Below are 14,830 nucleotides of genomic sequence, written 5' to 3'. Positions count from 1 at the left end.
AATGAGCGAGAATACCACATCCTTGATCTACTCTTGTGTAGGACAGGCTGTGTGGGTGATGCTTTCCTAGTTTGCCACCAATTGTGGGATAAATGATATACTATATCTGGTCATCAATATTGGCTACAAGGTAATATGGGTAAAGAAGCAATCAATGCTAACCTTTGCTAATTGATCAATATCTTGATTATACATCTGTAAAGGGTATAATTAGTCCTATATCTATGTCACATTGAGAGTGAAAGAAACAAGTATTAATATTATCCTTCTTAAGTCAATAGATCCACTGTCCCTAGATTATTATATCTCATGTTGTGGCATGACCTCAGCAAGCTTCTCACTGATCCAAACCTTGTGCTATCAAATTATGTCCTAAAGTTTCCTTAAGTTGTGTTTTAAAACAATAAGCTCCATATTCAAGGCCTTTACTTGAGTGTGCATACCCCAAATACATGCATATTCCACAGTTTAAACTGGGGCTTGAGATTCCTCAAGCAAAAACTAAAGATTTCCATAGGAAAAGTTGAAATCTCTCTGCCCTAGTGGTAGCACACAAAGCTATGAAAAGTTTCATGTTGTGACTTATGGTCTAAAATTAGAAAGGCGGTTTAGGGACCCCAGATTTCATTTCTTGATCAACAGGATTATTGTGTGATCAAATTCATAATAAGGTGCAAGCATAGTTGTAATAGATCATTGCATAAGAGCACTGATGTTCGTGAAAAAAACTATCTAGACTCAGGTACATACAAGTGCCAGCCTTGTGCTGATTACACCAGTCTAAATCTCAAAAGTATTAGACGAAAAAAATAGTGATCTCTAGGGTATAAAGTCATCTAAAACCTAAATGGATCAAACTCTTGGGGATCATGCACCTTGGAACTCATTGATTAGATGTATGTTTTTGAAAAACCCTATCAGATAGCAGGGAGAAAGATGACCATTTTAATCCTAAATATGATGTGTGAGCTTCCCCTTTTGTGCCTAATGTACTTGGTGTTGATGAGAAACATAGAGGTTTGTGAGAAGGTAAGGCTTTCTAGGACATAACACGATGTAGATAATCTAGTAGGTCCCTACGACAAGCAACTCCTATGAATAATCTTCTGGCCCATAATAACCAAATTTTATTTGAGTTACAATTGATATTATGTATTCTGAATTTCCTTTTCAGGGAATGCATATTGTTTGAGGTGATCATAGTTTCAATAGGCCCAAATATTAATGATATGTGATTATAGATGAGGGATATCAAGTGTGGCCACGAAGGTTTCTAAGCTCTCTCTAGCTCTGAGCAAAGCTTGGAATCATGAAAACTACCGAAACAATCATTTCACATGCAATTTTGTGTCATAGATACATGAGTTTGGTGGGGGTTTCCAAGTGATGCCCGATAGGAGGGGCAATATCAATATCTCAATCATCAGATATGGACTCCACATTTTCATCTTGCCTATAGAGGCCAATCCACTAATATACTTAGAAGTATCCCTGGTAGGGGAGGAAGGAAGACATGTTTGGTGACTGATGAGTGTTATTCCCTTGTGGATGACACATAAGGCGAGTAGACGTCTAGCATTAAGCATGATCAATTCATAAATGGTAAACATAACATAAGAATCCCCTGTGTTTTGAAACCCAATTCAAGTTCCCCGATTTAAGACTCCACTATGAAGTACAATAACAAATACTAAATCAAGCAGTAGTGCCTTCATTTTACTTGAAAATAAAATATAAAAATATCCATAATTTAAGTAAAAAATATAACATAACCCAACAACATTTAATGCTATAAACTGCAAGGTTTGTGTTTTTTGGGCTATCTAGACTGTCAGTTCCAACTTGGCTAATGCATCCAACATCATGAGTGAGAGTCACCAATGATGTGGATGTGATCCCTTTAATGCATCTAATGTGTGAAGGGGTAATTGTTGAATCTGACTCTGGGTGGTGGAAGTTACCTTTGATCAAGAAATCACTTGAAATGAGGACTGTAGAAATATGTTTACATCATTTTAAGGGTAATTAATATAAGTTGCATCCTTCTGAATCCAATGAAATCAATTTTAGATGAATTGGAGATCAGATGGTAATGTTATCATGAGAACAAGGAAAGTAACAAGAAAGAGAAACTTCACTAGAGGACAAGAAACTCTAAACATTTTGAAGTTTCTTGTTAAAAATGTAGCTGGGTTTGAGATAATTTGGCCAATAATGTGAATTTAGTCAAAATGACATAGAGAAGAGAAGTTAGAGGAAAGTGGGCCATAATTTTCTAAGCCCACTGATCCCTCAATTCGCTACTTAATGTAAGTCATTAAATTAGAACTTCATAGGGTTACCAACCTATTCAAGGCAAGCAGGTAATATCATATGAATAAATTAGAAAAGAGGTAAGATAATTTTTAAGAGTATTTATGCATTGTATACACTTTATTTTTATTCCTTTTTCTGCACATATCTGAGCTTTCTAGAAGAGAGGTTGCTCCAAGAAATGAAATTTTCATGTCCACATCGATCCATGTGATTGAGGACTAATATTTTGAATATTTCTCCTCCATTCTTAAGGTCTCTTTGATGTAGAAAGACAATTGGCCTGGGGAAATATAGTCAAATCCAAAGTGTATTTCTTGAATGTCAATATTTTTCATTATCCTCCGAAGCATATAAATCAAAATAATTAAAATTTTATCTTCTTCCCAGCTCATTTCTACGACCCAAGCCGTAAACTTATCAAAGAATTAGTAATCCCTGTCATCTTGATTTGGAAAACAAAATAGATATCTGCTTGATAAAAAGATTATCATTATATTTTTAATATTAAACTTTCCCACAATTTTAAATCTTAAATAGCATTACTTAAAGTTTCCCACAATTTCAAAAGAAAAAAATTAAATTCCTTTAAACACATAACATTCTTGAAATCTTAAATTATTTTCATCCAAATTATAGTCTGTCGTAATTCCTAAAAATATCCTTTTTCATAAAAAAGATACTGAATCCAAAATTTAGAGTGATATTGAGGCATTTTATTGAGCTACGTCAAATTGCCAGTTATCCACAGTGCATATGATATCTTGTTTACATAATTTTCTGAGCCCATATTGGAAAATAACTTACTTTTGGTGATTCTAATCTACGTTTTTTTGCTTTGGACTTATTCTCCTATATCCATGTTAAATCTGAAGTCGTCATTTTATTTTGCACATTCAATCACCTCTCACGTCTTTAACAGCATTGTCTCTTCACCATCTCACTTGTCATCTAGTTACATAACTCATTCTTTTCATCATGTCGCGCTGTCCATTTAATCTCTTATCTCATTATCACTCATTCTTTTAATAATTTGATTATCACTATCCAATATCTACTATGATAGTATTATTTCACTAATAATTATCATCCTCTCATCTTACATTTTCTCACCTCTCAAATCGTATTATATATATATATATATCTCATCTCATCTCATTAATCACTATATAAGAATATTTAATCTTTGATTACCATTCCCTATGGGGATCATCCATAATCTCTAGAAATATTTATGAAGTTAGTACATCCAATATCCATCTTTATCAATATATTGATATTGGATGACAATATCAAATATTAGTTGCTACAGAAATAACATCATATAAGATAATTTTTCTGGATATCAGCATCAGTCCTTGTCTCAAAGATTGGATGAAGAAATTAGATGTTGGTGTAAGATATCATTATGTTTCTATCCAACATATAAATACAAGTATATTTTAAATAATTTAACATTTTACTGGGAAAAATATAGCTACGTAATTAAGCTGCAGGATTATATACTTTGTTTTATAGTCGACGATATTTTTAAACAAGTTGCTGGAGTTATATTACTCTTCCTTGTCGATAGGCTGCTCATCTATGATTGGGACGTTATCGGAGGGCTCCTGACCTATATGTAGGGCTCGTGACGGGCATTGGGAAGCTCTATGACCACGTCCCTGGCATTTAAAGCAAGTCAAGCCAGAGGGCCTGATTTGTGCGGGATTGGGTTGAGGAGGGGCTCTACCGGTGGAATTGAGGGAAGACGATGTACGAGCGTTTGGCGTAGTGGAGTATGGTGTCGGAGCTGGAGGACGGTGCTCGGTGGGAGTGCGAGTGGGAGTGGGAGCTAGTGGTGGTGCCGGGAGAGCTAACGGCGGGTTACGCTGAGCCACACGGTTGGAATAAGCGGAATTGGATGAGTGAGACCGATCGGTAAGAGCAGGGCAACTATAGATGGGGGTATGGTATAGATTTTGACACAGCTCTAGGTCTTCTACGATTTGATAAGCCTGCTCAAGTGTAGTGGCCTTGCGGACAAGCAATTCGGTCTCTAAATACGGGTTAAGGCCGGTTCTAAATCGGGAGATAACAACTCGAGGGTTCTCTTCAACTCGGCATCTCATGTAGAATTCCTCGAATTGGGCAATGTATTCGCAGACGGGACATCTACCCTGCTGTAGTTTATGCCATTGATCAAGAAGGTTATCTAGGTAAGCAAGGGGACCATACTTCTCACGTAGTTTATCCTTCATTTGTGGCCAAGCATCTATGGGTGCCTCTCGACGGTTGTAAATCAAAAATTCAAGATTTTCCCAAAAGATTTTTGCTTGTCCACCTAGTCTCATCTCACCGTATTGGACTTTCTGCCACTCAAGCATACCATTTGAAATAGCTGTTTAATTTAGACTCCCAATCAAGATACTCTTTAGGGTCTCTAGATCCCTCATACTACGGAACATCAACTTTGACACTACGTTGGATTTGTTGCCACTGATTGTCGTGATCCTCAAGGCGATGATCGCGAGGGGGTGCTACATCCTCGGGTAGATAAGGATCGTTCCTGTCCGGACGATTCTCGTTCCACCCACGGTGTCTATCATCAGGCGGACAGGGATCATTCCGAGGGGGATGATTCCTATCATGCTCTGCGATCCGTTCCTCTGGTAGATGGTAATCATCTCATGGCGGAAGATTTCCATCGTGTACCGAGTCTCTATCCACAGGTGGATAGAGATCGTTTCGCGCGGGATGATTCCTATCATGGCCTGGGGTTCTACGCTCAGGCAGATAGTAATCGTCTCGACGATTCCTACCACGTACTGGAGTTCGAATCTCCGGAGGAGTCAGATCGTCTCTTTCAAGATGATTCTGATTTCGACTCTCGGATCTATTCTCGGGTCATATAGGACCATCGAAATCATGATGATTCCTATCACGATCTCGAGATCTGGGTTCAGGGGGGTAGTGGTCTTCACGATCACGGCGATTTCGATCACGACCTCGATTCTCGAGTTGGTAAGTCCGTTCACTAACCGCATCGATCAAACTGGTTAAACGGTTGTCCATGTTGGTAATTCGTGTATTCACATCATAAAAACCGTTCTAGACAGCGTCTAACATGCGATCGATGTCCCCATGTGAGGAGGTTGGTGGGACAGACGAGGACAACTCATGGACGGGGACGGACACCTCACGACCATCTTGGATTTGGTCTGTCATTGGAGCGGAGACTCGTTTGCCTGAATGTAGATGCATGCAATGGGACTGATGATGAAGACGTCTACGATGGCGGAAGCAACTAGGCTGACACAGGTTAGGCTCTGATACCAATTTGATGCAGGACAACTAGGGAAAAAGACGACTGTGGAGATAGGTATGACAACGACGGGTGGAGGATGCAGGACGGGTTTGGAGGGATGGATAAAATAGACCGCAGGATCCACACGATCGAATTCAAAACTTAAAACCGATTAAATAAAGGTGGTGCAGCCCCGTTCCTTGTTGAGGCGGGGAGTACTGTCTTCAACCACCGCGACAATGCCGAAGCACCAAATCCAATATTACGAATTCACGTCTGTGGGAAATCTCACGAAAGAAAGAATTTTTGGAAGTTTTAAGAAAATCAAATCAAATCTGACGGTGGTGGAAGAATCCTCGCGGAATAATGGACGAAGAACACTCGACACCAAAGAGTTCAGGGTTACCTCAGCACCGTAGTGCGTGATGAGGCTACGAGAAATTCAGGTCGTGACGTACCTGGGCAATCCGGGCATTGTATGGCCCACTGGACAAAAATATCTGGGCGTTCCAGGCGTTGAACGGCCCTGGTATTGAGTTGACCGGGCTAAGCCAGACTGCTTGGTAACCAGGATGCTTGGGCGTGGCAAACGAGCAGTGTTGTTGTTGTTAGAGATTCAAGCATAGGCAAATACCCGCGCGCGCGTGCGGCTTGAAGCTTCAGACAGCGTCGACGACGACCGGCGTCGGTGGTACTGGCGTGCACAGACGTCGGCGGGCACTGGCGACCACGTGCACGGCAAATGTTGGTGGCAGGCGTGCGGCGGGTGCGGGCGACCGCGTGCGCGGCGAGCGCTGGCGGCTGGCGCACGACGTGCGCGGCGAGGGCTGGCGGCCGGTGCATGGCGTCCTGGTGCTGGTGGGAGAGAGAAAAGGAAAGAAAGAGATAAGGAAAGAGAGAGAGAAAGGAGGGTGGGTGGTAACTGGCGGCGGCGACGAGAGCGGCGACGGCGGCGGCGATCAGAGGATAAGGGGAGGCTACGGCAAGTCCTCCAAGAAGAGTTAACAAAAACTCAATTCCTGAATTATGACTTGCCTAATTGTTTCTTGAAACATAGGCCTATACATTTAGGCCTTGGAGGAAAGCGAAAGTACAGTTTAAATAAATAAAATAAAGACGAGCGATGTGACGAACGACGTGGTTTCGCGTCACACCAGGGGGCAGTTCTAGATCTGCCTTTGGCGACGTGTCAAGATGCGTGAAGGGGCGTGCGTGGGTGGAGACGTGCCTGATGCTGGCTTGTGGACTTGATCTGGTGACGATGGCGGCATGTCTTCAGCGGTCGTGTTGACTTCCGATGACGGTGGTGACGCGTCCGGTGTTGATGCGTTGACGTCGTCGCCACCAAAACTCTTTCCCCTAACAAGAATCCATAATCTGTCTTTAGCGTCTTTATACTAATCACAACAAGATCCACCATACTCATTAAATGAGGGGGAGTAAAAAGTGTGATTATGTCAGAATACTCTAATGTCCTTCTTGGTGCCCTGGAATATTAAGAATACATGATTAAAGTATTGATCTTTATATTACATTCTCATCATAATTCAATTTTATTAATCAAGTATTTATGGACTTGATCGTTATCATCAAACATACATTTTTCTGAATATATTATATCAATGACACCAATGAGATATGGAATGAATGTGTGACTGGCTTACCAACCACTAAAATTTCAATCGTAACCAAAGTAATAGAAAGAAAGTAAAATGATGTTCCCATTTAGGGTTGGCTTTACTCAAATGGCTGATATTCACAAATAAAATCATATTTTAATTTTTACATCACATATTTTACACCTTTATTTTCATTCAAGATGATGATAAATGAATGCCATTTAAGTTGTAAATAACCTTTTTATTTTCTAATGATGTTCTGAAATTTCCCCATTTTCTAGTATTTTGGGAGAATTTCATAACATCAAATTCACAAAGAAATTAGTTTTATTAGTTAGAATATATATTAAGGTTTATTTAAATACTTTTTGGGGTTTTGAATGGATTTTATTCCATTTAATCTCCCATGCCAGCTGTTGTAAGCTGATTTGTTTGGATTGGGGCAAACGAAGCATTGAAATCAATCAATGATTCCTTGTGCAACTCAAAAGATCAATTTAATATGACTTACAAGTGTAATAAATGCTGACTGATTTGCCCTACATAAAATATATGAATTGAGTCCCATTTCTAATTAATAGATTCAGCCATTTAAATGCGCCCAGGACATTCTGCAACACAATTCCATGCGGAAATCATGCTTTTAATACCAATATATGTTGTTTAGTTTATTTCTTTTCAGAATACACATAGTGAAATGAGAGTTGAAGAAAATTTTAATTGAAGAGTTTTGTTAAATGAATGAGTAATGTTTTTGCAATTTTGAGGACACATGTCAACATTCAACATTTGATTAAATGCATGGATTTTGGAGACAATAATTTTAATTTTTTGAAATTCAAGGATGCTTAGTATCAGCAGTATGTAGCTCTATTTAACATGCAAGTTTATTGTAATATACTTGGGAAATTTGAGTATTTTACTACCACACTGGTGATCTGTGACGTGGATCAAGGGGAATAGAGAAATAACCTACCATATTTGATGATCTAGAAGGGGATTTTGAGCTGAAATTTGGAGGGTAGCTCCGTCTTTCTCTGCTCTATCCATCCATGGTATGGGATCTACAAATAGAATCCTTGTTTATGTAAAAGCGATACAGTTGTATTTTTTTCCTAATTAAGTTTAATAGAGTGATTTTCTCATTTAAGATCTACTTTGGGTTGGTGCGTGAATTTTGAGAGTGAAGGATAGAAGAAGCGGTGACTAGGTCAACGGTTGTGAAGAAAAAAACACCACTAGGCTCCGTTAGGCACACAGCAACAAGTTAATGTGGTCATCTACTTTTTTAGTCTCATTTATTTGTCATTTTTCCTAGGTTATCATCCCAAAGTATAGCTTAGGTTTCAGTCTCACAGCAAACCATTCATCAAATTCCATCTTTTGAAAGCATGCATCTTCATCCATTTCTGCTTCTATGAATGGGAGTTAATTGAAAACTCTAGTCCCACTTTGCTACTTGCCCCTGCATATCTGCTGAACTTTTTCCCCCAATCAGTGCTGGTAAAATCCACTTTCCCTCTCACTTCACACACATTGTACAGACTTGCACAATCCACCATTTCCTGGTGCTACCAAAGGGTATATATATTTCCATAAAATAAGCTATTTCCATAAAATTAAGTTATAATTAATTATTATTTCCTACGATAAATTTAAACTTCCCAAGATTATTTAATCCAATTCAGATTTATTAGGTTAAGTAGAAAGACTATTTTCTCAGCGTCTAAGGATTAAGTTGACTTTAATTTTCATTTATTTACTTTTATTTAATTAAATTTAATTCCTAATTCTAAATATAAAATCCTGATATATATATATATATATAAAATTTGAAATTTCCAAAACATGTCCTATGTGAATTCAACCCCTACTTGATCTGAGCTTTTAACAAAAAGTATAAATATTTTTGCATACTCAAAAGCTTTAAATGACATATTTAAATCTAATTTTGGTTTATCAATGGCAGGGCATCCAATATTTTTCAATAAAATTTTCTTCCCATTTATTGGGTTTAGATTCAGAGGACACAAATCTGGATGATTTAATCTAAATGGTGGTATCCCCAAATGACATCAGTTCCTAGAGAACAACTTATGGTTGAAGAGAGAAAAATGTTGGGAGAAAAAAATGATTTATCAATATGGTATATATATTGTGCGTTTGATTCAGTTAGACTGTACCATATAGTTGAACTTCACCAATATCTAATGATAATTTATCATCTGTTAAATCTTGAGTTAAGTGCTGATAATCTTATTAACCAATATTTTCATGTTTTTAAAATTTAACAATGACCATTTTCCTTCAAATTTTGTTTAAAATTAATTTTAATTTGTGAATATATTTTTTCACTTTATATGTTAAATAAGAAATTACTGACTTCATCATGCCTATATAATTTATGCTCATCAAAATGTTAATTTAAATATCATTTATAGATACAGTTAGTTTTAATTAAAACCCATAACTCATGAAATTTAAAACATCCTACGTCAAGTTGAATAGGCTTCATTTATCTCAATTTCATGATTTTCATTTTTTTTCTCCATAAAATCTTTAAATAATTATATACATTCACATATATCTGTTATCACCCATTCTATGTTTCTCCAAGTGACGTCATCATACGAAAGATAATGCCATGTGATATTTGAGACATATAATCATAGTTTACCATGAGTTGACCTGAGCAAGCTGTGTAGAATAAAATTTGACCATGACAATTAGGAATTTAGGTGCTAATATGTAACTTTAAATTTATTTTTATGCCCTACCACTCCCTTGCTCTTTGGAAGAGAAGTACTATTCATATTCAGATTTTATCATCCATACCCCAATCTTACTTTTATGACTATGGTAACATCCATTGTAACTTAGTGTTCCGTAATTAATCAAATCACAAATGATACATCTAAAACTACCAAATGAGGGTAAGAACCTCAAGCAATAATTAGGTTTGTAGTATCAAAACAATCTTTTCCCTACTCCTGGATGCAATTTTATGTGTTTTCATGTTATGATTGTTGACCTTTAGTCATGACATCATACATAATATTTAAAATAAAGACCCCCACCTAATATTAGTGAGCATTTTATATAAATAGTCCAATAGTAATGAAATGACCCTATGATTTTTTTTCATTATAGATGCATCATCTCACAAGTGTGAGTTACGAATAATGGAACATTAGATACAGGAAAAATAAAGAAAAGAGATCATTGATTCAATTGTATACTTATTACGAGTGTCTTCAAATTAAAACTTCCATGTTTTAAATTCATTAATTCTGAAATAGAGGCACAACATGTTACTGTCACTTCACCCAGGCTCCAACTTGTTGAGATATGGTTCAGTTGTAAAGCCCATGAGCGTCTAGGCATTATTCCCTATTTAATGTCTCGCACTCCCCTCTCCATTTGTACTATAGTGCAACGAGGCAACGTTCTTTCCTTGTTCCTCTCTCAGTTCCTTCTCAGGGCTCCGGTCTCACTACCCTGGGATCAAGAGGCAGAAGAACATGGTTGTAGAAGAATAATTCTAAAGCTGAGACACAAGGAGTTGAGGTTGCATCATCTTGTTATTTCAGTTTGTTCCAGACAGACCTGTGTGTCTCATTTCCCTTTTTCTTTAGGAAGAGGATTCTGGATATAGGTCTATAGATTGACTATCTCGTCTTAATTGAAGTATATTGGTGATCCTCTTTTGTGTTAAATTTGTTCATAAGAAAGAGCTTGATTTTAACTTCATATAGAATTTGACCCTGGAACTTATACTTCACTATACTTAATAATCTAAACTAAGGATTCTAGGAGCTTTTGTTAGTATCCTCGCAACAGAAATTATAAGTTTATGAATACGGCAAGGAACTAATCAGATGTGGAAATAAAAATGAATCATTGCAGGGTCTTCTCTTGGATTTCCACTTTGACTTGAGGCAAAGTGACTCCATTGTCCTTGGTCAATTCTACATTGCTTTGTCCTCTGTGCTCTATTTTTCCTTATCTTGCACAAGTATGGACATTGTAGGAATAGAACCTTGGAGACAATGATTAATCTCAAGCATACATGGAAGTGAAGGTATACAAGTATCATATATCTGTCTCCCCTTTCAGTATGGTAAATAGTCCATTGAAAGTTCATATGATGCAACTAGGATCCTTCTCTTATCTGCACAGCAGTGTGTCTTTTGTTGCATTCCCCGTGACAGAGTTTACCCTGAAGAAAAGGATTTGAGAGAGATATATTTATAAGTTTAATGATTGGTTTTATGATAAGGAAAAGATTGCAGGAGCTCTGCATGATTGAGACTGACCCATCTGCGATCTTGCAGAGGTAATCGCGTTGATCATCTCTCAAAGGCACATCGGTGAAATCTGTTAGAACATTAATAAAAACTTGAGAGTTTGATCTCTGACAGGGGAGATAGGAGGAGATTGTCAGAGGACTCTTACCTGCGCCTGTAATGTTTGATCCCTTGAATGAAGTATTACCCGTGGTAAGCGCACCTTCGAGATTTGCATTGGATAGGTTTACCTTCATAGGAATTAGAAAAAATGATAAGTTAATACAGGATAAGTTTTGAGGTTTTCAATCAGACTTGACAGTTTATTGACTCAAAATGCCTCAGTATACTCGCAGAAAATAACGACAAATTAAAATGGATTATTGATCTTATTTTCATGTTTATCACTCGGTTAATCATTCAACATCCTTTACGGCTACGAAATTATTGAAATCACTTTCAGATCTGTCTAAAGCCTACTTTCATATGATAAAATGGAGCGAGGCATTTCCAGATAACCCCTTCCAAAGAATGAGATCATACGAATCCCCAAGTATAAACGAATTCTCGAGAACAGAACTCCTTTATTCGCAAGTTAAACATCAGGCCGTTCACCATTAAAATAACAACTTCATGCACAGAATGAGAAAATTTTGTGCATTCGAAGTGCCTCTTCAAGAAGACAATCGACCAGAGAGCCTCACAGAAGACATTTATAACACATTATTTAAATCATTTATTGGGAATATAAATAACATCAAAGGGAGAGAAAAGTGCATAAATTTCCAAAACCACCCAATCAGACAAACGTTTCGAAAAAATAATCCAAACGTTGAGTTTTTGGGCACTGTCATCGCCTCATTATGTCACAGAAGAATTGCGCGACCTTTTCAACATAATGGAAAATCTTAACAAATCGTTTTTCTTCAATGATAACAGCAAATGTGTTAAACTCGCCCGAAAATGGCGACCGGACTACCGTAATCACCAGTCTATGGCTTAAACAGTAAGCAATGTAATGTCCATAGAAGAATACAATTACCTTTGTCACATTAGCAAGGGAAAAATCAGCTCCTCTAAGATCAGAATCTGAAAGATCAGCTCCTGGCAATGAAAATAAAATTTGAACTCGGTCAAGAAATTTTGGTGAACTTAAGACTGCAAACGTAATAACTCGAGCAGATTTTAAATCGTAACGTGCGAAAACCATGAAGTTCCATCAGCGAACAAGAAACACTAGGGGATAAAAACAAACCCGTTAAATCCGCATCAAAGAAACTCGCACCGATCAACGTCGCTCCTTTGAAGGAGGCCTGCCGCAGGATAGACTGCACAGAAATTCCAATTTTTCTTGTGAGAGACAACTCACAAAAAAAAATCCAAAGAACGTCGCAAACTGCGTATTCACCGTCTTAAAATCCTGTCTCGTCAGGTTCTTCCCGCTGAAATCCTTGCCGGTCAGGTCTTGACCCCTGGTCACTTCTTGCCCGTAAGGACCTCCTCCCTTGAGAGTTGAGACAACCAAACAAAATCAAGAAATGGAAATTACCAAAATGGATGTTAATGAACAAAAAACAGCGGCGTAATCGAACCCTAAACGCAAAGGACGGGCCGCCGAAGAGGAGAGAAGCAGAGAGCACAGCCACAGCTCCCAAATTAGCGAGATTATCTGCTAACGACGGCTGAGGAATCAAGGGCGCCGGCATAACCCTAGGACTCGGAATCTTCTTCTGGAAAGCCTGCGGACTGGATCAACAGAGTAGAATGACGAATTCGAAATCCAAAGATCCATCGCGAAATGAACAGAGTACCTCATGCCGGCGATTGCTGCAGGTCTACGCGGCCAGGATGAAGGGGATCGTTGAGGAGAGTTAGCCTTGGGAATGGGGCCAGCATTGATCGGAGCGAGCTTCATCGTCGCCATGGCGCCGTCGTCGACCGAGCCACCGCGCGAGAGGAAATTAAGATAAGCGCTTGCTGACCTGGCATCATATTCTCAATCTCCGAGGAGCTCGATTTGACACGTGTCCGCCAAACGGTCCAGCGTGGACGAATCAGCGCCCGCCAGGTTGCGACGGCTTTTTTGTCATAGAACGAAAAAGCCGTCCCGTCTGCGAGATTGGACGAATACCGGGACGGAATTCGTTTCAGGTCGAATGGACGGGAGGGTTTTCCTATTGTTGGATGAAAAATCTGTCGGATTCGCTTTGGACTGTTGAGATCTTGCCACGTGGCATCGGTTAATCAATTCCTTGACATTTTGCATCAAAGTCCCTGCTTTTTTCGGCGCAAACTAACACCGCCCAAAAATAATTGTACATATGTCCCTCTGCTTTCTCTCTCCTCCATATTTCCCTAAAAAACATAGAAAAGTATATTAAAAATTTTAAACGTGATTTTTTTTCGTCCCAGACGAGGGACGGCGGTTTTTCTCCGAACCGGACAAAACTGGCAAAGTCGGGACGCAGACGAATTTTTTCCTCGATGGATGAATCCCTCAACGGGACAGTTTGGATGAAGTTGGAATATCTGGACGTCAGACAGGACGATCTTCGTCCCATCCCATCCATCGTCCACATCCCATACGATCCGGAACTATAATCCCGAGTGGTATTGGACGACGGATGTGGGATGATGACATTAAATGATGGATGATGGAAGAATTTGGAGGAAATGGGGGAGAGTGAATGAGAGAGAGAGAGGGAGACTTTGGGGAGAGGGGTAGGAAGCAAGATATATCACCTGGATACTTTGGTGGCACCAGCATTAATGACCAACGGGTGCCTAGGTTAAGAAAGTGAGCGAGTTTGGGAGAGGGCCGGAGTGACATTCCTTTGTCTAGATTCTGTCATCCACTTTTTTTCCATGGCAAAATTTGCAAGAGACCACTTGCTGGAGTGGAATTTGCCGGTGGCAATGCGCTGCCAAGTGGTAGAATGGGGTAGTGATAGGTAGTGGATAAAAAAATGTTGTAACTTTTGCTATAGTACAAATTTTTTAGCGTGGTTTGACACATTAGAATATTGTGATCTAAGATATATATTTGAAAAAGTAGAGAGAAATGTGAGGAAATTCAACTCAAACATTGTTGTAACTTCCCCTAAGGACAAGTGATGATTTTTTTCTAATAATCTTCATCAAACTTATACTCTCTCCCACACGCATGTAGAACAAGAATGTATCAAAGAAATCTGATGTGATAGGATCCCAACAACAAGTTGTAAGCATAAATCCATGATGGGATACAAAGAAAGGGGAGAATAGTTTAAACAGAAGTCCACAAACTATCTTAGCCATTGCATTAAATTCCATGGGTTTGGAGGGTT

General features: G+C 38.7%; 1 protein-coding gene across 1 annotated transcript; it reads right to left on the bottom strand.

The window, feature by feature from the left end:
• Positions 1-11,242: 11,242 nt before the first annotated feature.
• LOC144714534 (thylakoid lumenal 15 kDa protein 1, chloroplastic-like) lies at positions 11,243-13,476 on the bottom strand. Its single transcript, XM_078589284.1, has 8 exons — positions 13,316-13,476; positions 13,097-13,250; positions 12,913-13,008; positions 12,760-12,832; positions 12,547-12,608; positions 11,674-11,755; positions 11,535-11,595; positions 11,243-11,437 (listed from the first exon to the last, which is right to left on the bottom strand). Exons 1-8 carry the CDS (start codon positions 13,426-13,428, stop codon positions 11,386-11,388), a joined length of 693 nt encoding a protein of 230 aa, XP_078445410.1. The 5' UTR covers positions 13,429-13,476; the 3' UTR covers positions 11,243-11,385.
• Positions 13,477-14,830: the final 1,354 nt, after the last annotated feature.

This window comes from Wolffia australiana, chromosome 17 (genome assembly GCF_029677425.1).
Source record: "Wolffia australiana isolate 7733 chromosome 17, ASM2967742v1".
Classification (NCBI taxonomy): domain Eukaryota; kingdom Viridiplantae; phylum Streptophyta; class Magnoliopsida; order Alismatales; family Araceae; genus Wolffia; species Wolffia australiana.
Note: the sequence above shows the minus strand (reverse complement) of the source record. Positions and strands in the feature narration are given on the sequence as shown.